The sequence below is a fragment of the Alosa alosa genome, chromosome 1, assembly GCF_017589495.1.
Source record: "Alosa alosa isolate M-15738 ecotype Scorff River chromosome 1, AALO_Geno_1.1, whole genome shotgun sequence".
NCBI lineage: Eukaryota > Metazoa > Chordata > Actinopteri > Clupeiformes > Clupeidae > Alosa > Alosa alosa.
In genome coordinates this window covers 20,294,612-20,320,186 of record NC_063189.1, presented here as the reverse complement: position 1 = coordinate 20,320,186, position 25,575 = coordinate 20,294,612, and the positions used below count along the sequence as shown (strand labels likewise).

Genomic DNA, 25,575 nt, shown 5'->3' with positions numbered 1-25,575 from the left:
TCTGACATGTTCAGGAATTTCAGCAATGTGATGACCATAGATGGTAACAGTGAGCTTTGTGTGTGTATAAAAACAGGGAGGTCAACTAGCAACAGGAAGAAGCATCCCAGATCTCCTAGGGGGTAGGCCCTATATACTATGAAACAAAAAAGTGATAAGATGGACCTAAAGCCAGAGGAGCACTGACATTCATCAAGCAGAAGCAAGTTTGTGGCAATTCCCCTGCTGCTTGCCATCTTGTTTAGTTAAGCAGTGCTAAGCATAAGTAAATATAACCAATGCTAAAGTTAACTAAAACGAGGAATAAAAATTGGAATTGATCTTGATGCCTTAATTAAAAAAAAGAGGAAAAAATCCAACCTTTAAGGACACCAATTTTGTGAATTAATAAGGTATCGTAAAATGTACACCCCTATGTTAAATTCCCATAGAGGCAGGCAGATTTTAATTTTTAAAGGCCAGTTATTACATGGATCCAGGATACTATGCATCCTGATAAAGTTCCCTTGGCCTTAAAATAGCCCGACATCATATACCCTTCACCATACCTAGAGATTGGCATGGGGGTACTTTCCATAAGATCTCTCAATGAAAATCAAATCAGCTATTAGACTAACTGAAATAAAACTATCTATTAATTAAGGCATTAAGATCAGTTTCCAAAAGATGATTTTTACTCCTCTTTTAGCATGGGTGTATTCACTTATGCTTAGCACTGTTTGTGTAATATCTACCATCTTCTATTATCCACCAATCTTGCTTTCTACTACACACCCTGTATCCTTGGTGTCCCGGGTACGCTGGCGACTATACGTCGCTCCATCCGGCATCATTTGTCGAGAGAGAGAGAGAGAGAGAGAGAGAGAGAGAGAGAGAGAGAGAGAGAGAGAGAGAGAGAGAGAGAGAGAGAGAGAGAGAGAGAGAGAGAGAGAGAGAGAGAGAGAGAGAGAGAGAGAGAGAGAGAGAGAGAGAGAGAGAGAGGCTGTGAAGAACAGAAGAGATGCTAATAAAGCAACCTTGAACTGAATTGAGAGAGCGAAAGAGAGAGAGAGATATGCTGGAGATGAACAGGCAGAATTGAAGTTTAACAGTCAAATAGTAGGTTTATTATTACAATACAAAACAAACTTGAGTACTTGGGGGAAAAACACAATAATTCATGAGCGTCCATAAGGTAAGAAGACTACATTCATTGAGTTTGTCTTAACAGTGGCAAAACCCTGCCACAGACTTAAAACAGGCGCCATCTTTCCATTATCTGGCCACAAAAATAGTTCAAAATAATATGAATAACAATAATAATAATAAAACAAAGTGATATCCATCCATGAATCCAGTCTCTATCACAAGGATACATTGATCACTGCTAACTACCACAGTTAAAATGATCCTTAGGCAATTTATACGTTTTCCAAGGTTACAACAAAACCATGTTCCTGCCCAATCTACAGGTGACATCATTAGCAGGTTCTAAAGCATGTGAGAACAGGGCAGTGAGGCTAGTCCGGGCCACACCGGTACCACGTCCAATCCAACGTCACATCCCATCTCGGATTAACACCGATATCAAAGCTTCTCAGTGATGGCATCAAAACATGAAATCTCCATTTCTGCCCTTTTTTTTTTTAAACACTATTCACAGAATATAATACTCGTTATGTAGCATAATAATAGTAAAATGCATTCAAATGCAAAACCACTGTTCTACTACATTTCCCACATATTAGTTATAATCGCTCCTTACGTAACACTCCGATACTAAGAAACAAACTCCAAGAGGGAGAACCGAACTTGTCTGGCCAATCCTGATGAAGTTGAGATAATTCCCAGGACATTCTAACACCCTGAGGAAAACAAACAAACAGACAAACAAACAAACGACAGACAGATAGCCAGACAGAGACAGACCTACTTTGACCAGGACTCTGTACACTGATGTCTGACTCGACTGCCAGCGCTTCCCCTCAGTGGGCTCAATACTGACTAAATGTGGACTCCAGAGCGCATGGAGTTGAACTGAGTGAGCTCTAAAACAGGTGTGAGTGCAGATACAATGCCCACACAGGAAGCTGAGGTAGCTAGGGACACCAGGGGTTCAGAGCAGAATGGAGGTGAAGTTGCACACAACACGCTGAGGTCACTTCCTATGGTGTGTGAGACTGCACAGCCAAGTGTGCTTGTGCCTTTGACATTTTCAGTGTTTTAAAAATACTTCAATCCACCTGAGATCACTTATAAGATGGGTCAGATGCAAGTCACTGCAGCAGTTCAAATTCATCAGGAAATAATCTAATAATAAAAAATAAAACCCTCTAATGCTTACATTTAAAGTAAAGCTTCATTATGGTCACTGTATTATAAAAGTCCCAAGGGCAGACCATCAACTTAAAAGTGTGTTCAATAAAATCTTAAACAAATTCAATGTCACAACAGTTTAGAAGGAATCCATGACGTCAAAGTCTCCACATGTTGAATCTGAGCATTCTTGCCTCATTCCAGCCAGTACCAAACGATTAATTTCATACACTGTGAGAACAGCGATAGAGTTCTTACACTGCCCACTACTGGAGACTAAACTACCAGCATCATCCTTAGTGTTCACCTTTATGGAAAGAGGTAGGGACCAGGCAGGGGATTCACATTGTTAATGGATATTTAGGTATAAATTCATTAAGAGATGACATGAGTAAAAAATAACAACATCAATACAAATAAACAAGTAGAACATTAGCTTTCAGTCAAGAAAAAACAGTCACCACAAATCATAAGGGACTGCCTGAGGTCATTGGTTATGTGGGAACAAAGAAAAACAAACAAATAAACAAACAAACAATAAACACATATCAACGTAAACGACTAAAACCCGTACGAAGGAAGTAGTGTTGTGGATGCCAGCATATCATATTGCAATGTCCATTTGGGTATGAGCGAACTGACAACACTAGGAGTACCAAAAGCAGTGCCGTTTGTCAGGCTGTAATACATGCTTACTGGGCCACTACATTACAACGCCTTATCATTCCCCTTCCCCTTGTGGCACAGCTCCCCTCCCAGAACCAGCTCTGAAAACAGCTCAAAGCCCCAAACCTGAGTTAAACTTCAGCTCACTTCTGGAGAGAACGCACACCCCAAACCTGAGTAAAACTTCAGCTCACTTCTGGAGAGAACACACACCCCAAACCTGAGTAAAACTTCAGCTCACTTCTGGAGAGAACGCACACCCCATGACAGCTTAAGGGCACAAATGTGCCTTGCCAAAAAGAAAACAGGCCAACCAAGCCAGTCAGTCAGTATGGACAGAAAGCACGCACACACAGATTAGAAATGTCTGAAGAGGACCCATGTTCTCCAAGAGCTCCAGTTCCACTGCCCAGGGGACAGTCTTTGGAATAAACAGAGCATCCAGCTGCCCACAACACATGAGCAACCAGCAGGCAGTTCCGATTCTATCCATGAATGCTTAGTGAAACCAGGGATCGGAACAATTCTACTTTGGAAACCTCAGACGCTTTTTTTTTTTGAGGAGGAAATCGTACATTGCCTTAGAGGACACACCAAGCCCACACTGTAGTAAGTCACCAGTCACTCCTTATCCTGGGGGAGATGAAGGGTACCAGATCAAAAGCAAACATTAAAATAAATATGTTAAGATGGCAAATGCACTCATAACTCAGGATAGTAAGCACAGAGTCTGCCGATCACACAGCTTTCCGAACCATGATAAAGTAGATCAGCAAAGGAGTAGTGAAGGAGGGTACGTGGACAAAAAACCAGTGGCACAGCAGTCTCTTGTGCTTAACACACACACAGCTGCCGGACTGTGAGCTAGTTTTGGCCTATCACTGGGCTAACAGTATCCCAGTTACACAAACACACACATTACACCTGGACGGTCAGTCCAATCTGACCCCCTGCTGGCCAATCACCAGCCTAATGGTTACACAGAAGCTGGTTCTGGCAGTCTAACACCCCCACAGAGCTGCAGACGGCCTGGAGAGTGTTTTTGGCCCGGCTTCTGGAGCGGAGGCCTTTTCTCCCTGGTGCTGCTTCTGCATGTGGACCATCTTTGGCTGCTGGCAGGAGCACTGAGCCGGTGACGGACCCCCGGAGGTCCCCACACAATCATGATCCACGGGAGCTCCCCACACTCATAATTTACAGTCCTAACATCCCCACAGCCGGAACCAGATATTCACGTGCCATGTCATTATGACCCTCTACGCAGCCTCTGATAACGTCTGCTATCTGCAGCCTGTAGCTGAGCCTAGCGGTACCCTGTTCTTACTGAATGCCAGATGAGGTAGGAGACAATCTTATCTTTTTAAATAAACCTTGACACTGAAATGAGTACCTGTGCAAAAGCATCCACTGTAGCAAGGAATGATCTCAAAAAGTCAAAACAGAAACAATTAATGCACAACTCCAACCATTATATAGAAAGAGAAAAACACAAAAAAAAACAACAGCAACTAAAGGGTCATTAAAAGAGAGGGTGTGTACTGATAGCGTATTTCTCTAAGGAGTCTGTCCCTTTGCTGTGAGATGACCGTATGCCTGAGGCAGGAAGCCCCCAGCCTGTAAAGAGGCATTCCGTTTGAGTCCTGAGAGAAGATGTGCCGAAGCACACTGCCCCGCAAGCTTTGGGGCTGTTTTCACACCACACACAGAGATAAAAATGAATCATTGACCTTTCCCAGACCTAACAAAATCTAGGTCTTGTGTGATAAAAATCCTATCATGCACTACTGTTTAAACACACACACACACACACACACACACAGAGGAAAACACAGTAGAAAAGTGATATTTGATTTCAACGTCTGAGGTACCGTCAGAGTAAAAAAGCTGCCTGCTAGGGGGGAGACTCCATGAGGCGAGATAGTCAGCGTGTATATTTATGTAAGCCTTACGTATGGGGTAGGTCAATGCTGTATTGCTGATAGCAGACGAGTAGTTCTGGAAACACAACACACACACACACACACACACACCTCTGTATGTGCAGAGGAACCATGACATCTGAGGGAGACCTGAGATTTGTTTAGACCCTGACCACTTATCCCTGCCCAGCCCCTCCCCTTCATGTGCCTGATTGGGCCGGTCTCCTCTACCAGCCCCTCCCCCTCCAGTCCTCCACCCAATCAGCTGCAGTCCAGTGCTGTGGCCTGTAGGGCCAAGCCTTTCAACATTGTGCCATTGAGAGGCCTCCATAAGTCCAGTAACTCATGGAACACATTCCCCTCCTAGACCTGCTCCCCCCAGGAGTCTTCTCCTGCACGAGTCGTTAAGCAATTACCACACTCGAAACGAGGCAAATTAAGACTCGGTCTGCAGTGGTGCCGACAGAAGAGGCAGAGTCTGAGAAGGAGTGAACCTTTCATGAAAGAATTAAAAAAGGACCTGAATATGTAACACAGCTCAAATTATCCCTGACAAAAGAAAAGAGAGCTGATTGGGCAAGAGAAAGAGAGAAAGAACGAAAGGAGGAAAGGGGTGGTCACAATGCATTATGGGTAACAGTCTTCTCTAATCATCTAGAACGCCACAAACGTCATGGTAATATTTGGAGCGTCTGTGCAGACAGCAATACGGCAGGAGTGGAGGTACACCCGTCAAAACTATCAATACCAACAAAAACGACATCACAGCATCACTGGATAGAGACAAAAAGAGAGAGAGAGAAAAAAAAATTGGGAACATGAGGTAACACATTAGTTTGAGTCCCTTTCTCAGCCTTTCTGCTCGGTCACAGAAAGATGACAGTTATGAGGTATTGTGTGTTGCAGTCCATCTTTCGCGCTCTCTTCAGCACTGACGTCACACTCGCAACATGGTCAACCCGCAAGAGAGGATGAAAAACAAGAAATGTGAGGTAATCTTTCGGAGGTAAAAAAAGTCAAAAAATGGTCATCCAGGGAAAAAAAATGTGGTGAAAGAAAGTTGAGGTAATGTATTCGAATCTCTCTCTCTCTCTCTCTCGCTTGTTCTCTGATCCCCAGCAGAGTCACAGGATGGTCACAAAGAGCTGAGGATGACAGGAGAAAGATGAGGTAATAGGTGAGTCTCTCCCTCTCTGTGGTGTAGTGAGCCTGAGTTGCATCCAGCACACAAAGAAAAAACAAAACATGAGACAAAAAAAAAAAAAAAAAAAAAAAAAAAAAAAAAATCAAAACCTGAAAACTGTGAGGTAAAATAGCAGCCATTTTCTTCCAAAAATAAAAAGGGGAGAATTTTCACTGAGATGGGAACAGACGACAGCCCTGCCTCTCTCTCCCTCACTCTGCATCTTCAGGTCAGGTGAGCGCTCGTCCTTTCAGGTGCTGGCCTCTTTGAGCGGAATGTCCAGGTTGGCCATGGAGGTGACAACGGAGAGCAGGTAGTCGGAGGTGGTGGTGTTGCTGCCTGTTGCACGGGCAACCTGGGCGATGCGCTCCTCCACGCAACCGGCTGAGAGCCGCGCTTCCGCATCGTGGTCCCAGCACTCCTCCACCGTCTCACACAGCTGCGCCAGGCCCTGAGGCAGGAAGTGACGTGGGACAGGAGACACAGGACGTGACACGGGACAGTGGGACAAGGTAAGTGACAGCACATGGGATATAGGTGGTGACAAGGAAGGGAAAAAAAAAAAAACATAAAATGGTAAAGGAATTACAGCAGCAACACCAGCAGAACCTGCACAACAATATATAAAGGAGGCAACACTATACTGATAACTAAAGAAATGTCTATGGCACATAATAGGGATGGGCATGATTAATCGACGATCGATAATTGATCATTAAGAATTTTGTCGATCACGTTAATTTGTTGTCGATTAAACTAATGCAGGTTGCGTTCCATAGTGTGTCTTGAAGCAATTAAATAAATTTCACTGTGGCAGCAATTAAACACTATACCACCCGGGGACAATATTTGATGCTATAGGCTACTCAGTTACCTACAAATTTCGTTTTGATTTATGAAGAGTTCACGGTTAAGTGTGGCGTGGGACCATTTTATCAAAAAAAAAAAAAGAAAAATTAAAAAAAGATAACGTTAGTTCACTGCAAACACTGCGATGTAATAATTACCTACCAGTAGGGCTATCAGTGCACAAGCAATAGAAGACATTGTTTCGATTTAACTCAATGAAATAAGAGCTCTTCTTAATATTTTATATTGTTGGTTGGTTTAATATCTTGTTGTCAACAAAAAGTCGTTGTCCTACACCATGGGTCTCCAACACGTCGCTCTCAAGCTCAGTCGCTTGCCATCCCCTTCTGAGCTTGCCGGCTGAAGCAGTAGGCCTAGGCTAGTGCTACATTTAAACACAATTTTTGCCGCAACTGGAGGCATTCCAGCCTACGAATTTAATAAAGTAAATCATGCAATTCAAACTGAATTTAGGCTACTTGGCTACGGAATAAGGTACAGCACAGCGCACGCTTTGAATGAATGAAAGCAGCTGCCTTGTCTCGCAATAAACAGCCAGTAAAGATCCAGACTCTTTCAACTACATGAAATGTAATAGTGAGCCATCAAATACCCCCCAGATTTCAGTGCTCATCAGTCCCAACATTGAGCAATATAAATCAAGCTGTCCAAAAGTAAATTAAATCCCAAACCAAACGGAAAATCTTCTGCTTTTGATAGCGGTATGCGCTCCAAACGAAACGCACAATAAAACGCACATAGAAATAAAGGCCTGCTCAATATAGCCTACGCCTGACCCAAATAAAGCCCTGTGCTTTGCACAGCCTAAGTAAATAAAAGACCCCGGCCATAATTTGAAGATTTAGGGTAGTTTTTTTTATTTTTATGAGGCTTTGTTAAATAGCCTTATTAATTGTAGGCTAATCTCTCACCCTCTTTCTCGACTCCGTGCCTTGGATAGTTTTGAGTTACATTTTGACAAAACCTGTCAGATCTAAGCATTATTATGTTTTTGGTTATTGTTTAACATGATTCTTTTTTATAATTTATTATTTTCGAACAAACGAGGGTCTCTGTTTAATCGGAACGCCGGCTCACAGCTGCAGGTTCCACTGCTTTAGAGCACCTCAGCGCTTAATATCTTCAAGTTTAGCCTAACCAAACGTCCAGTTTAACTGCCATAAATTATTCTTCTGATAAAGATCTAGGCGAGGAAAAACACACTGTATTTTTGTATTTTCATTGCATTTTTACATTTATAAAAAGTTAAATAAATAATGAATTTTAATATAGGCCTAGAAATATGAATGATTAATCGATAGTCGATCGTTAATTCTACCGACGATCGACTAAGAAAATGTAATCGAATGCCCATCCCTAGCACATAACGCAACATAATGTACTATGAGCAGCTCCAGACCTGGTGTTTGAGCCAGCAGTCCCTGAAGAGGGGCCTCAGCTTCTTATGGACCACCACCTCCTGCAGGTCTTCCAGAGACGGGTGCTGCCCCAGGTGCTCCTCAAACGGCAGCGCATACTCCTCCACAGGGCCTACACACACAGACACACACACACACACAAGACTTTGACTTTTTTGACTTTGACACACACACACACACGTGTCAGCAAACATGGATGCAATACACACACACAAACACAAGTAAACAAGAACAAACTCAAGACATATCTGTTGACATACAAATCTCTTCCCATTTAGCACACTTCCAATGTTTAAACAACAACATGTTTAGAGTTAAAGTTGAATGGCACTTCTCCAAAGCGACAAAACTCGCACTGCATTAAACCCAGGCCGACCAACTGTCAGGAGGGGACACTCCGTCCCTTGCCCCCCTCTCTCTCACACACACACACACACACACACACCAGTGTTTCCCATACATTGACTAATCTGTGGCGGGGCGCCACGAAATCAAAATCGGCCGCCACAGATTAATATTCTATGTTTAATTTAATTTAAATTAAATATAAGATCAAATCCTTGCATTGCCATTGAGCTGCGCTTTTTACGCACACAGCCTTTCCTTACCCCGCCCGCTGCCCCTCCTCTGCATGTGCATTTAACAAAATATTCACGATTGTTGAAGGATTGTTATTGCCACATAGAAGCATCGCATAGAAGACGTCTGGCTAAATTGCTATTAAATCCGGCTTAGCATCGCGGACCATGCTGTAAATTTGCTCAAAACTGCTGCATTGAAGTTAACTCTGCTAAGGTCTTATCACAACATAGTAGGCTACATTGAAGAGACTAAACTAAGTTAAGTTATGCAATCAAGCAGTATCTCAAAGCTAATGTTAGAATACTCTTTGGATGTTGAATTTAGCATGCTTAGCCTACTTACAGCTGCTTGTCAATTTCGTTGAAGGGCTCATTTTATTGACTCCGACACTGAATGTTTGCAAAATCCCGATGTAAATGGAAAAGTGTTTTCCAAAATTCAGAAGTGCTTGTCCCAAGGAGAAGTACGAACCTTTATTTTAACTATGTAGAAAACGTTATGAATTGCATCCACACATCAGCAGCCTTTTAACTGTTTCACGAATGTCTTAAAGTGACAGGCACTCAATTAGACCTATACACTACCAAGACGATCTTAATACCCCCCCCCGTTGTCCAAGTCAGCTACCGCCAAAAATTTAATCCAATTCTGTGGGAAACACTGCACACACAAACATTCCCTCCCTCACCGTCAGTGGCGGTGCAGCGCGAGATGACCTCCCAGATCACCAGGCCCAGGGCGTACATGTCGATGCGCAGGAAGGCGTCCCTCTGGAAGTTAATGGCCCCCTCCAACACCTCAGGAGCCATGTAGCGCCTCGTGCCCACCTGGGCCAGGAAGAGAAAGAGTGACGAAGAGAAATGGGTAGAATACACTGATTAGGTATATGCCTACCATAGCCATAGAGTTTGTTTGTTTGTTTGCTTAATTTAAGGCCATTTCAGCAACCAAGGCTATTTAATGGCCAGAGCATTGTGTGTTATAGAAACTCAAATATGTTTCTTAAAATCTATGCTAATAACATATTCTAAAACCTTCAAAGGTGGGAACTTACTAAAAACAACAGCTATAGAATTTTGATGATAAAATTGTTGTCTTTTGGTTTTCAAGGGCAACAGATCAAAATATGGCTCACTGACAGGGGCGTTTTGCAAAATTGGCATAATGGAGGATCTTCCCATAGCCATAAAGCACATACCTGCAAACTCAGAAGGGATGCAAAAAGGTAACAGGTCTGGGGGTCTGCTCTATGATCTATAAAAAGCACTGGTGTTGATAGAAACAGACTGTGGATGTCAATTTTCTGGTCTCTATTCTAACATGTCTGGTCTTTTATTACCTCTTTTCAATCCATTATTATTTGATTTAATTTTCTCTTGTGAAGATGTTTTGTTATGTCAGTATGGCTTAGGCTCCTTTCATGATGGCTAGCCTACATATCCCAACTAACATAGCCTACATATCCCCATCTCAGCGATAGGTGTGCCATGTCCGTCTGAAAGCCTAGGTCTCGCTTATTTGCGCGCTAATAATTATGTGCCTTAAGAATTATGATCAAATTATGATCATGAACAGCTCAAAATATTTTTCAGATTTATTGCAAAAAGCTACATTTGGCCTTGGAAAGGTCTGCGCTCCCTAAGAACACTTAACCATCAGGGACACATGGAAAATATAATGCTAACTGAAATAACTCATGAACTAGCAATAACTTTCCAAGACAACAATTAGGCCGACGCAAATTCACAATCGCACTCCGGGGAGATTCTTTTTGTTTCGCAAAGCAATTCAAAACGGCCAGGTGCGGGAATGTGAATTTGCGAGTAACACTTGTTAAGCTCAACTCATCAAGTCTTTCATTCAACCCATCGAGGGCAGAAGAAAAGTAGCCCAACAACGTGATGTTTTACCTCGAGTCTAATGCCAGAGATACACTTTAGGGAGTTTGTTAACCAACATTTTGTTCTTTTCCTCAATCATATTGGTGCTGCAGGCAGGCTATGCGTAACAAAGTGAGAGAGATAGAGCCCACTCTCAGAAACCACTGATAGGCCAATCATGTCTGCATGCCTGTCATTCTCTGTCTATGCCCCGCCCTCCCCCGAAAAAAATTTTTTCATGGAAAACGGCGAATTTCGTCGAAAAACGACTAGCTTCCAGGTATGATATTAACTATGTGTATGGTTATTAGCATGTGGATGTAAGTGTGTGTATAGCCATTGGAGTGTGGATGTGAGTGTGTGTATACGCGCGTTTACCTGTCCATGCGTGTCTCCAGGTGGTTTCCCCGGCTCAAAGCGGACGGCGAGTCCAAAGTCAGCAATCACTGCTGTGAGGTCAGTCTTCAGCAGCACATTCTTGCTCTTGAAGTCCCTGCAACAATACGCACAACCCCTGAGTAAGACTTTGGTGCTTTGGTGTGTGTGTGTGTGCTATAGCTGGTTTGGGCTCATACTGTCTGTATTGCATGTCTCGTTTGAGTGTGAGTGTGTGAGAGAGAGAGTGTTCCTGTGTGCTATAGCTGGTTTGGGCTCATCCTGTCTGTTTAGTGTGTGAGTGAGTGACAGAGAGTGAGAGTGAGAGTGAGAGAGAGAGTGAGAGAGAGAGTGTGAGTGAGTGAGTACCTGTGTGCTATAGCTGGTTTGGGCTCATCCTGTCTGTTTAGTGAGTGTGAGTGTGAGTGTGAGTGTGAGAGAGAGAGAGAGTGTACCTGTGTGCTATAGCTGGTTTGGGCTCATCCTGTCTGTTTATTGTGTGTGTGTGTGTGTGTGTGTGTGTGTGTGTGTGTGAGAGTGAGAGAGTGAGCGAGTACCTGTGTGCTATAGCTGATTTGGGCTCATCCTGTCTGTTTATTGTGTGTGTGTGTGTGTGTGTGTGTGTGTGTGTGTGTGTGTGTGTGTGTGTGTGTGTGAGAGAGAGAGTGAGCGAGAATGAGAGAGTGAGAGAGTGAGCGTGTACCTGTGTGCTATAGCTGGTTTGGGCTCATCCTGTCTGTAGGGCATGTCCTCGTGTAGGTAGGCCAAGCCTTTGCACATGCTCTCTAAGATCAAACATAGATCCGGCCAACTCACTGCATTCCCCTTCAGATAGTCCATCAGAGAGCCCTACACACACACACACACACACACACACACACACACACACACACGAGGTGTGAATCTTCACTTGCCCTTATAAGTCGCACCTGACTATAAGTCGACAACCAGCCAAACTATGAACAAAAGTATGACTTATAGTCCGGAAAATACAGTAATTTAACATGTTGTTAAATGTCAATTCCTGCTGTCTGGCATGAACCAAAGTAACATTACCGTCTACAGCTGGGAGAGGGCGCTCTAGGCTTGTGACTCGCTGGCTTGTCATGTTAATTTAGCCTATTCAGCTAATTGCTAGCATCTAGCTAACAAATTACACAGCAAAGGACAATGGCAGTTCAAACGAGGGTAAGCAAACAAACGTCTAGTCATCGTTAATATTCCACATCTGGCAGAAAGGAGACATCATAACAAACTGTGCAACCAGGAACTGACATTTTAATTTCCCTGTCACCAAGCTAACCAACATCAAGCTGGCTAAATAGTGTAGCTGATTAACGTAACATCAAGCTGGTTAAATAGTGTACCGGTGTTACGTTAACATACCTACTGGACACCTATTTAGCCTGTTGTTCTGTGTGCTTTTGTGTAGTTGAATAACTTGATTAAATGTCTGTTCTTGGTTCTTGGATTTCTTGGTTCTTGGATTTCGTGAAATAAATTTCTAAATAAATGCGACTTACAGTCCAGTGCGACTTATATATGTTTTTTTTCCCTCTTCATGTCGCATTTTTTGACTGATGCGACTTATACTCCGGAGTGACTTATAGTACGGAAAATATGGTAGGCTAAATCTACCGCTCTTTTGCTACATGATAAAATATTATCAGATGAGTGACAGAAGCATCAAACATTTGACCAGCAGACCCATATGAGAAACGCTGCTCTGGTTCCTCTGGTAGCCTGCGGTAGATGATGTGAAAAAAGTGAGTCGCCGAAAAGCATCCCTGATAATTAGACCCTCTCAGAGCACCCCCAAAAAAAAAAAAAAAAAAAAAAAAACATTTGAATCTGCACTATTCACACAAATCACCCAAACTGACGTAAAAAAAAAGCAGGAGGCGACACACTGTTTGCATCCCTGTGATGTTGTGTAGCCTCTTTGCATTGTAACCAAATTAGGCACATAATATAGCCTGGCTAGCGCCACCACTTCTCAATGAGACGTGGTCTGGGAACCAAACGTTCATTTTCTCGTATTTGAAAAAAATGCTCAGATCCGTTTATTGGGTGCCATGGATGTCTATCAAATCGTCTGTGCATAGCTCATCATCGTCTTGCTTTCCCCTGTTCTGTGATTGGTTCCCTATCTCAGGCGAAAATTTGCTCCATGGTCTCCAGGCTGCCTTAGCAGCGTGAATCAAATCGCGCGCAAGGCAGCATGGGAACACCCAGGCTACACATAATATGAATTCTGTTCTAAAACAAAATATAGCACGCAACAGCTACCTCAATATCAACATATATCAGCATCAGCAAGAGTGACATGACACGGTCATAACGCTAACACTAACGGTGGGTTTCCACACAGCGAAACACCTCACGAATTTCGGCCAGCGAAATTTCGCATCAGGGGCGTGACGGCCAAACTGCTAACCTTTTGACTGCAGTGTCCAGCCAGTGGTGGCAAGCGAGCTAATTAGGCTAATCAGCTAGTTCAAACGTTTAAGTACTTAATGAAGATATCCAGGAGTTTTTATGCCTCGACTAAGTTGATGTTGCCTATAAACAACAATTCTTGTTCATTGAAACAACAAGGTCAAATATAGCTGCAAGCAGCAATGAGGGGGCCAAGCAGTTAAGCAGGAGTTGGGATTGGATTGGATTGGACTGGACTTGACTGTGTTAGATTGGATCGGACTTGATTGGATTGGACTGGACTGGATTTGAAGGTCACCAAATTTATTGTGTGTCCTCAAGATGTACTCCTAAGTCCACATACCAAGTTTGGTTTAAATCCGTGAAAGTGTTGATAATTATAGCACCCCTAGTGGTGAAAGCACACCAAATGAATTGTGCATCCTCAGGATGTAGTCCAAAGTCCACATACCAAGTTTGGTTGCGATAGGTGAAAGTGTTGCTAATCATAGAGCCCCTAGTGGTCAAATATCACCAAATGTATTGTGGGTCCTTAGGATGTGTTTACTAATCAACGTATCAAGTTTGGTGTCGATACGTAAAAGTCTTCCTAATTATAGCGCCCCTAGTGGTCAAAGTATACCAAATGTATTGTAACAGGTAACAAGGTAACAGGTAAGCCCAGGTAACAAGTTTGGTTTTGATATGTGAAAGCATTACTGAGATATCCCTTCACTTCCTGTTTGGTGGCTTCGCCGCCAATTTTGTATGGCTGTTACGGGTGAACGGTTTTAGGTTTGAAGACAAAAAGGGATACATTTTTTGAGGCTTGGACTGAAGATTATGTGTGTCAAGTTTGGTGTCAATCGGACAAACTTTGTGACCTGTGAAAACTTTTAGGTGTTTTTTATTAAATCCAATATGGCGGCCGAATCAATTAGGATGACATCACAGTTTTGCTTGGGTCAGCCTAAAGACCTCCGACTGTATTAACAGACCCCACTAGTACATTTTAATTCCAAACACAACAGCAGCTACAGGCCAAAACACATTGTTCCTAATTGCAGTGCCCCCTAGAGGTCAAAGGTCACTAAAGTATTTGAACATCCTCCTGATGGAGTCATGAGTCTACGTACTAAGTTTGGTTATGATACATGAAATGGTTGCGGAGATATGAGCTCACTTCCTGTTTGGCGGCTTCACCACAAATTTCGATTGGCTGTTACGGGAGAGCGGTTTTAGTTTCACTTTAGATAAAATCCAAAATGGCGGAAAATCCATCATAGCGGAAAATGACGTCATAGGGTGCGTTGAACTCGGCATGGGCCAAGGATTCCAACAATACCTCATTTTTGACAATCGGGTCAAAAGTTACGTGCGTGAACGCACGTCCAACTTTGGCCTGTTGGTGGCGTTAGAGCTTGTCATGGCAACCCAACGTTGTTACAACGTTGTAGTCACAAATCCACGTACCAAGTTTGGTGTCGATACGAGAAAGTGTTGATAATTATAGGGCCTCTAGTGGTCAAATGTCACTAAATATATTGAGCGTCTTCAGGATGTGGTCCCGAGTCCTTGTACCAAGTTTGGTGTCGATACGACAAAGTGTCGCAAATTATAGCCGCCCTAATGGTTGAAGGTCACCAAATTTATTTTGTGTCCTCAGGATAAGGTTCCAAGTCCATATACTATGTTTGGTTTCAATACGTGAAAGCATTACTGAAATATGAGCCCACTTCCTGTGATAATAGCGCCACCTAGTGGTCAAAGGTCATCAAATTTATTGAGCTTCTTCCTAATTGGGTCCTGAGACCATGTACTGAGTTTGGTGTTGATACACGAAAGTCTTGCTGAGATCACTTCACTTCCTGTTTGGCGGCTTCACCGCCAAACTTGATTGGTCATGACGGGTGATGGGTTTTGAATATGGCTCCAAAAAGCAATGCATTTGTGAGTAATGGTCTGAAGATCATCTGCGTCAAGTTTCGTGAAAATCGGATAAACTTTGTGACCTTTGATGCCTTTTAAGTGTTTTTCATGACATCCAATATGGCGGTTGGATCATTTATGTTGACGTCACATGTTGGCCTGTGGCGGCCTAAGGACCTCTCAAGGTATTAACAGATATTACTAATATGCTTTAATTCCAAACACATGACCCGTTACAGGCTAAAACGTAATTTTGCTAATTATAGCGCCACCTATAGATCAAAAGTCATCAAATTTAATGAGCCTCCTCCTAATTGGGTCCTGAGACCCTGTACCGAGTTTGGTGTTGATACGCGAAAGCCTTGCTGAGATCACTTCACTTCCTGTTTGGCGGCTTCACCGCCAAACTTGATTGGTCATGACGGGTGATGGGTTTTGAATATGGCTCCAAAAAGCAATGCATTTGTGAGTCATGGTCTGAAGATCATCTGCGTCAAGTTTCGTGAAAATCGGACAAACTTTGATGCCTTTTAAGTGTTTTTGATGACATCCAATATGGCGGAAGATCCAAGATGGCAGAAATTGACGTCATGGGGTGCGTCGAGTTCGGTCTCATCCAAGGATTCCAAATATACCTTAATGTTCAAAATGTGGTGTACGGTAAGTGCATAGATGTAATACAACATTTTAAATGTTGGTGGCGCTAGAGCACTCCAGGTGCAGACATCAAACTTACTGAAATTAAACATATGCCTGTAACGAATCAATGTGCCAAATTTCTCAACTTTTTACTGTATGGTTCAATGGCAAATGAGTGTTTTGTTATAATAATAATAATAATAAGAATACGTAGAATCACTATGGGTTGCCTCGCAGCTTCGCTGCTTGGCCCCCAATAATAGGAAAACGTAGAAACACAATGGGTGCCTTCGCTGCTTGGCCCCCAATAAGACATAATATATGTCATACCTGTGTTGCAGCATGTAGCCTAGCTGTCTAGTTAGGTTTACAATGCAATCCAATGTACGAACATGCTAGCAGTTCGCCTGTCAGCTAGCTAAAAAGTTTGAGTGTTTAAACCAACATTTATAGTGGTCTATTTAGTGGTGTATGTGCTCTGACTAAGTTTGTGTGTCATATAAACCGCAATTCGTGTTGATACAAGTGCCAATGTTCGTGTAGAAACATTTTAAATCACATACAAATTTTCGTGTTACAGCTCAGGTAGTCTCCACCATCTTGGTCAGACTTTTTTCTAACTCCCGCCTCCAAACAAACACGCGGACCTGATTGGTCTTCGAATGGTCCTCATTTAAAGTTAAACTTTCGCCAACTTTGTTTCGCCTGCCTCGGCAATTCGCCCTCATTTCGCCCAACCAGGGCGAATTTCGTCTCCATTCAACCTCAATGAGAGCGACGCAAAATTTTGTCATGACAAAACCCGAATGACACTTGACAGAAGCGAGTGACAGAAACGTTATGTCATAAACGTTTATGACACATTCATGACAGTGTCATGTCACTCTTCTGTAGATACCTTCAAGTAAAGTGTAACCCTATTAACTTAACTTGAGACAAAGACTTCAATACACAAGTTTCAAAACTTTTCTAGGTCTGGAAAACAAACACAAACCCACCGGGTGGTGTATGAGCATTATAATCAGCGTAGTGACAACTCTCACCCTTTCGTGGAACTCAGTGATGAGCCAGAGTTCCATCTGCAGGTTGGTTCCGCGCTTCTCCGCAGCGATGAAGTGAAGCAGGTTCTCATGGCCCATGCCAGGGGTCAAGAAGATGTCCCGCTCGTTCTGCCATGACTGCTTATCCTGGACACACACATACACAGAAATCAGGATTAAGAGCCACTTGCAATGCGTACTGGTATTAGAGGTACATTATTTAGACATTTGTTCATTCCAATCCTCTGGAACAAGACAAATACACACACACACACGTTCCGTCATCGCCCTACCTGAATGGGGAAAATTTTGACGGCCACATGCTCGTTCATGAGCTGGGCCTTCCATACACAGCCAAAGCGCCCCCTGGCTTTGACCTCTAACAACTGCAGTGGCTTCAGGCTGTCAAGCGGTGAGGTAGATTGGGGACCAGGATCCTATGAGCAGGGCAGAGGGGATAGATGAGAGGATAGGGAATGAGCAGAGAAGAGGATAGTACAAAAGAGAGGATAGAGAAGAGGGGAGAGAGGATAGGAGAAAAGAAAGTCTCAGAATTACTTAGCAGTAAATATTCTAACCAAACCCAATTGCCCGAGTCCAATTAAACCCAACCGAGCAGCACCTAAAACATTATTATTATCATTATACTCATTATCAAACCCAACTCCAGTCTGGTGTCACAATACCAAGATAATGACTATTTCTATGACTAGAATATGCCATCAGAGATTAAGGAAACCTGTTATTTTCAAATACTGACTTCACAGACAACAATGGTATATTCACAATTTAAACTTTCACTTTTCACGGTCCGAAAAAAACTGTTTATATTTTGAGTTTGTGTTTTGGCTTGCTACACCTCCCTCCGCCAAGTTTACCAATCATGCAGCTATTAGTAATGTGACCTTCAGTTTGCAAGATAAATCAAGACAGCACACAGAGTTCAGTAGATGGTCCTAGACATATATTTGCAGATGAATGCCATTAATTTGTTTTTTAAATATTGGATTTTATGAAAGCTAGCCAGAAAAAGACACTACATTCTAAAAAAGTCCTACAACTGAAGTCTGAAGTGTAAGCAAGCTACCTGCTCTGCATTGAGCTAATAGCAGCGACTGGTTGTTGAGCCGTCTCCCTTCAACACAAGCATAGGCTACCCCCGAAACCCATTGCCAAGCTTTGACTAACAGAAGCATAGACATCATCAGCAAACAGTGGTTTCAGGATATCAAGCTATATTTTGGTCACAGATGGTTGGTTCAGATAACACTGACAAGAGATAGTTCATATGTGCTAGTTTGCTAACATCAAGACAACAGTAACAGAGCACTAGCTTATGTTTTTGTAGCGGTAGCTATCTACCTGGATATTAGCATGGTTTTATTTTAGTTAGCCTAATAGCTGGTTTGATTTGCAGAGAGATGATCTTATAGAAAGTACCCCATGCCAATCGTGAGATATGGTGATATGTGATGACGTAAGTATAAGTATAAGTATATATACACTCTTTGGTCTCTGCATTTATCCCAATCCGTGAATTATCAATCAATCACAATCCCAATCAGTGAAACACACTCAGCACACAGTGAACACACAGTGAGGTGAAGCACACACTAATCCCGGCGCAGTGAGAATGGAATGTGGAGTATGAATTGATTTATTGGCGGACATTACACATGGCACCTTTAAAAGGTTGGATTTTTCCTCTTTTTCAATTTAATTCCTCTTTTTAGTCAACTTTAGCATGTGTATGTACAGGGTATGTAAACTTATAAGCACAAATGTAACTTTGGTGTGAAAATATATAATTAGTCCTCACTTTATTTTTTAATTCATTTTACCTAAGCCTATCAACAATAGTGGACAGGACTCATAATAGGCCCGTCCTCCATGGTAGGCTATCAGCAGCAACAAAATGGGATGGCAACATAATCACATTGCAGCTAAGCTGTCTTGTGATGAAAGTCGTAAAAGGGCATTCTGCAGTCTCTGGTCGCCGGCTCACCTCGCTGAGGTCCACGTGTCCGTAGGGGGGCTTGCGCTGGCGGTACAGCCACCCCCCCAGCAGCAGCAGCAGGCAGAGCAGACACAACGGCAGCAGGGAGTACACCAGCACACTCAGCACCGAGGGAGGGGGCGGGGGAGGGCGGATCTTCACTGCAAGAGTGAAAGAGAAATACATTATTACACACAACACACTCCACCAATGTCAGGAATGACTGAGAAGGGCAGACAGACACAGTCAAATCAAGAAAGAAAGACACACACACGCACACTAAAAACATTTAGGGAGTGGTCAGACCTTCACTGTTCGCAGCTTCCTGTAAATACCACATGGCTAGGTTAATGTCATTATTGACACAAGTCATAGATATTAGAAAGCTAGAAACCCCATTGTCCGTTGAGTTCTATTAGGTGGCATACGTCAACACGGCCGCCTTATTGCGGGGGCAACACCTTACTGTCTATGGGCTACACTTCCTGGCAATCAGAGACACCTATCTAACTTCCAATCAGCGACACCTGTTTTCTCCAATGGCCTCCAGTGATTTACCACTCGATTGCCCCCACTAAGATGGCAGCGCTATTTACGTACGTTCTGGAGCCCAACGCAGTATCTAACTTTCTAATATCTATGGACACAATGACCAGTGCAGTGTTTCCCACAGAATTGGATTCAATTTGTGGCGGTAGCAGACTTGGACAACGGGTGGGGGTGGGGGGACAGAGTGTATAGGTCTAATTGAGTGCCTGTCACTGCTGATGTGTGGATGCAATTCATAACGTTTTCTACATAGTTAAAATAAAGGTTCATACTTCTCCTTGGGACAAGTACTTTTGAATTTTGGAAAACACTTTTCCATTTACATCGGGATTTTGCAAACATTCAGTGTCAGAGTCAATAAAATGCTAAATTCGACATCCAAACAGTATTCTAACATTAGCTTTGAGATACTGCTTGATTGCATAACTTAACTTAGTTTAGTCTCTTCAATGTAGCCTACTATGTTGTGATAAGATCTTAGCAGAGTTAACTTCAATGCAGCAGTTTTGAACAAATTTGCGCAGCATGGTCACGATGCTAAGCGGATTTAATAGCAATTTAGCCAGACGTCTTCTATGCAATGCTTCTATGTGGCAACAACAATCCTTCAACAATCGTGAATATTTTGTTAAATGCACAGGCAGAGGAGGGGCGGGGGGCTACGAGAGAGAGCGGGACGGGACAAGGAAAGGCTGCGTGCGTAAAAAGCGCATCTTAATGGCAATGCAAGGATTTCATCTTAGATTTAATTTAAATTAAATTAAATTAAATATAGAATATTTATGTGTGGCGGCCGATATTTATTTCGTGGCGCTCCGCCACAGATTAGTCAATGCATGGGAAACACTGCAGCGTGAGCCTAACTGCAGAGTTGAGGTGAGTGGCGGGTGTTACCTGCAGGTGCGATGGCCTCCGGCAGGTGAGTGAACTTGTCATTGCAGTAGTTTCCCTCGCAGCAGCAGAAAAACACCTGGGGGTTCTCCTCCGTAGCCACGCATTCCTGCCTGCACATCAACAGCCAATCACACGGTCAATACAATAGCCAATCACACGGTCAGTACAACAGCAGCAATTGTGTGATCAGTAAAAGTGTGCTTTGAGCAGTAAGGTCTCTGTTACCTGTCGTAGCAGTTGAAGTCGTCGAGCCAGCAGCCCTTCTTGACGAGGCGGATGGTTCCGGAGGAGTTGAGCCAGGAGGCGTAGCAGTGCAGCCGTTTGTCCTTCTCGCCCTCGCAGCGCTCCAGCCCGCTCTGATTGGTTCGCTCCGTCCGCCAGTTATCATTGTAGAACACACACTCCCGAGTCTCCACTTCCCCCTGACTGAGCCCTGCAGGAGAACACACACATAGCAATAAGTTAAACAAACAAACAAACTGAAAGAAAGACAGAATGGAAGAAAAGAAAGAAAGAAATTGTCTCTGACAAAGCCAGCATGAAGTATGGCACAGTGTACCCAGGGGCGGACTTACCACTAGGCAAAGGTAGGCAATTGCCTGGGCCCCCAATAAATCCTCCCCCTCCCAAATAAATAAATAAATAAATAAATAAATAAATAAATGCATAGGCTATATACTCATAAATATTGTTAAGCTTACATTGTAACTGCATGTTTTAATCGTACTTCTAAGCAATCAAAAAACAGGTTGAACAGAGACGTACGTTGTGGTAAAAAGCTAAGTCAAAGTTATCCTTACAGTTAGAATAACAGAAAAATGTAAGAGGAAACCAAAATATACATTGTAACACTGCCTAAACTGAATGACCATTTACTTTATGATGACACCTCCAGTGGAGGTTGACAACGTTAACATCGACGATGGCGTGTCAAATCAGATTTGTTGCTGCACCATCTGCAGATTTTGTTAAAACCTTGTCTAGGTAAAATGGGTAAAAAGTGCAGAAAAAATGACATTAAGGGTAGGCTAGTATAAACTTGTTTTTGTACACATTTGGTATCAATCCTTATTTTTTGACAAAATTGGTGCCATGTGGATACAAAAAATGAGTTTACAAGAGCCTCAATATGACCAGTTTTACACTTTGTTTTCCATATCTAGGGCCTTATTATATAACTAATGGCCATGCAGTATCATTGTAGAACACACACTCCTGAGTCTCCACGTCAAAACGTCTAACGGTCCAGTCATACTGAGAACATGTTTGTCTTCCACCCTACAAAGTTTGGGCAGGCTAGGAATAATACTTAATGCCCAAACATGGCCTCCAATTCAGGCATTTCTGAGAGTGTAAAATGATACAATAAAGGGTGAAAAAATTAATGAAAACATTGGAATTTAACCAAACATATTTTACAGGTCTTTTCGGACCCAAATCAAAGTCTGAACAAAATCTGAGACTGTGCAGCAACCATTTTTCTGGATATTGTCTGATTTGACATAGAAAGACACTACTTATCATACTGTTAAACTACTTATACTACTGTCATCATATTGTATGACTGCTGGCATAGGCCTACTGTATGACACTAATTGCTTGGTGGTTATAAGTAGCCCGTCTGATGTAATTTCAGAAATATAAACATATTTGGCATTTTGGTTTACACCAAACTGAAACTTCATGCATTGTCTTCATTTGGTGCAAGGTTAGGCTATATATTGACAGATGCACTAGGGCAGGGGTGGGCAAACTTTTTGACTCAAGGGCCACATTGGGTTTTGATTTCAAATTGGCGTGGGAACTACTGTTGCCTTCATGATTTCCTTTTAAAAGTTTCTTATAAGAAGGAGATATCAATTATCAACAATGACAAGCCATCTGGAACCTCGGCTCTCTCCCCTCGCGGAGTGCAGACGCTGCTCCCAATTAAATGGATCGCATAATGTTCACATTAGATCTGCTGCAAAGGAGATAACTAAGAGTTAACTTAGTTTAACATGATGTTATCTCTATTTAACATGATGTTTTGACATTGTAAACATTCTCTAAGGAGAGTGAAAAGCAGTTTGCAGTAAAGCTAACCAACGTCGTCTCTATAGCAGGAAAAAAATAGCGAGCAGCCTGATAACCAAATGAAATGCTCGGCGGGCCGGATGAAAGTGCTTGGCGGGCCGGAGTCGGCCAGCAGTTTGCCCACCCCTGCACTAGGGGTAGCCCTTCCTGTATTTCTGTATTAAAAGAACGGATGTGGAGGGCCCCCGGTGGCTGTGCCTTGGGCCCCCAAATTGCTCCGCCCCGGAGTGTACCCATGTAAACTATTGTTCATGTGTGTAATGTGTTGAGCGTGTGCCCCACTAAGATAATAGGGTACTTTCATTAATAAGCCCAAAACAAGTCAAATAACAGAATTTCTTATTCCATCATCCATTATGATCATTGCTGACAAACTGTAACAGCTCTGCTCTATCTAATCCACAAAAAGGGGCCACTGTGTTAATTAAGGCTTTGAACAATCGTTCACAACACAAACAAACTCAATGATGGTCAACGATGGCTTTGGTTGTTGCAGCCGATGCACACAGAAGTTGGCTTGATTAAATTATGCTGTAGTGGTCATTGGGTCTAGAATTTAGAATGCTATAAGTATAAGTATACTCTTTTGATCCCGTGAGGGAAATTTGGTCTCTGCATTTATCCTAATCGGTGAATTAGTGACACACACACACAGCACACAGTGTACACACAGTGAGGTGAAGCACACACTAATACCGGCGCAGTGAGCTGCCTGCTACAGCGGCACTCTGGGAGCAGTGAGGGGTTAGGTGCCTTGCTCAAGGGCACTTCAGCCGCGCCTACTGGTCGGGGTTCGAACCGGCAACCCTCCGGTTACAGGTCCGAAGTGCTAACCAGTAGGCTGCCCCAGTACAGCTGTAATAGTACAGCTGAATTGAATTCTTGAATTTCCCCTTGGGGATCAATAAAGTATCTATCTATCTATCTATCTATCTGAGGAAGGTAAACCTTTACTAGAGTAAGGTAATAATTCTGACTAAAATGTATCTTTTCCAGGGGTGAAACAAAAACAATTGCCAAAATAAGGCTACATGCCATTCTTTCTTCTACCACATTAAAAAGTAGGCTTTGTTTATAATCTAGGCCTATGCTGTGCAACAATATTCGAAGTGAAAGTTGAGATGGTACATTTCCAGCTGTATTCAAAGTGGAGAGGGTACACTTTTAGGCTGCTCACAACTGAAATGAGAAGAGGTCAACCATTAAAACGCTCAATTTTTTCTATTGATAATATTGGCATAGCTAGAATGAGGGTGCTATATAGGCAGCCTTTATGTCAAAACACTGATCCTTCCAGCACACTGCAGCGGTATCGTTGTTCCACAAGTTGACGGTTCTCCAACAAGCTAAACAGTTACACAGCATGCTAGTTATCGATACGTGAGTGAGATGACTGGATAACGGTTAGCTGCTACTGTTTAAAGTGGAAAAAGCAAGAATGGATCAAGAGGAGAGAAAGCATAACTAACTGATGTCCCAGGTCCCACACAAAGATACACTACGAATCTAAGTGCTGAAATGATAACGTCATGCATGACCAATTCATCAGACGAGATAACAATGAGGTGGGTGGGTTGTTGGCCAGCTATCCTCGCTAGCTTGTTGTTTAACGTTAGCTAGATTCCAGCTAGCAGGAATCTATGTGTAAGTCCGACTTAGTTATAGTAACTAATACCTGCGGTTGTATGCAATAATGCAGAGGCGCAATTAACGTGAAGTCTGGTTTGTTTTCATTCTTAATATAGCGTTACGTTTCATGTTACACTTAGCAAACCATACAAATTATTATCTCAGATCCCTCTGTTGGCTCATCAATTGACTCCATGGCCACCAGCAAGCTGATGTTGGATGCCAGAAACAAATCACTTCCAATGCTACACGCTAAACTTACCTGTGCAGAAAGTTCCCCAAACGAGTGCAAAAGTCAGCCAGGGATCACACATATTCCTTCAGTGAGGGCGACGCGTGGCAGCTTGGTTTCCTTTAGTCGGGTTTCCTTTGCAAACATTTAAAGAGGTAGTTAGCCCCCTACACGCGAGCTAAACAGGGGACCCAGCGGGCCTCCGGCTGTGACTGTGCTAAGCTAGCACTATGCTTTTAGCTAACTGTTGGATAACTTACAGCGAGTTTATCAATAGCCACTGGTCCAAACAATTGCACGGGTTGAGCTGCTGGAGCAATTCGAAAAGCAACGACTTGACAGGAACACCTGAGATTTCATGTCTACGAAACAAAGTTTGATCTTTCACAGAAAAACGACGCCAACTTGTCGGGCACCCATTTTCCCCTTTTATCTATAAAAACATACCGGACTTCCATTCCCTAGGTGCCACACGAGTAGGTGGCTCCGTTCAAAATGGCTCCACCTCCACAGATAACAACAGTAGTAAACTACTGAGGAAACCCGGATGTTTGAATACAAAGAGATAGGCCTAATGGCAGTTTTTTTCTTTCTTTTATCCCCCTCTGTCTCTCGCTCTTAATATATCTTCTTGAATGGTAATGATTTTCTAGTCTCTTCTAGACCTCTAGGTTTTGACATATAAGTACCCTATATTATATTTTATATTATATATAAAAAATAAAACATGTCAAATAAATCACAATATTTTAGCCTAGTTAATGAATCCTACCCTACTGATGTTGACTAGAAGTTTCTGTAAGACCTGGGGGGTATTCCAAGTACTAGGTTTAGTGACAAACCTGGGTAAGTTAACTCAGACCCTGTTTACACGAGCATGTGTATTTTTATAAACGAAGACATTTCCCTACGTTTGAGCCTTTCATTTAGACACAAACGGAGCATTCGCCCCGTAAAACGGTTATCCAAAAAAACTCCGGCCAAA

At 42.8% G+C, this 25,575-nt stretch overlaps 1 protein-coding gene across 2 annotated transcripts; it reads right to left on the bottom strand.

Annotated features, from left to right (window-relative positions):
* Positions 1-1,083: 1,083 nt before the first annotated feature.
* Positions 1,084-25,080, bottom strand: LOC125298040 (activin receptor type-2B). 2 transcript variants are annotated; one of them, XM_048248693.1, is made up of 12 exons: positions 24,851-25,080; positions 24,621-24,725; positions 20,879-21,086; positions 20,654-20,763; positions 19,220-19,371; positions 17,508-17,651; positions 17,218-17,361; positions 11,892-12,037; positions 11,192-11,306; positions 9,622-9,760; positions 8,333-8,463; positions 1,084-6,514 (listed from the first exon to the last, which is right to left on the bottom strand). In XM_048248693.1, exons 2-12 carry the CDS (start codon positions 24,670-24,672, stop codon positions 6,314-6,316), a joined length of 1,542 nt encoding a protein of 513 aa, XP_048104650.1. In that variant the 5' UTR covers positions 24,673-24,725; positions 24,851-25,080; the 3' UTR covers positions 1,084-6,313. The 2 variants fall into 2 exon arrangements, with proteins under 2 accessions (XP_048104650.1, XP_048104643.1); XM_048248686.1 differs by having other exon boundaries at positions 24,621-25,080.
* Positions 25,081-25,575: the final 495 nt, after the last annotated feature.

Bases quoted from the DNA above. Each gene is read 5' to 3' on its own strand.
- LOC125298040 (XM_048248686.1), bottom strand. From the start codon at position 24,672: ATGTGTGATCCCTGGCTGACTTTTGCACTCGTTTGGGGAACTTTCTGC. The intron at 19,372-20,653 runs GTAACACCCGCC...TCACTCTTGCAG, and splicing joins GGAGGCCATCGCACCTGCAG to TGAAGATCCGCCCTCCCCCG. The intron at 11,307-11,891 runs GTACACGCTCAC...GTATTGTTGCAG, and splicing joins AAACCAGCTATAGCACACAG to GGACTTCAAGAGCAAGAATG.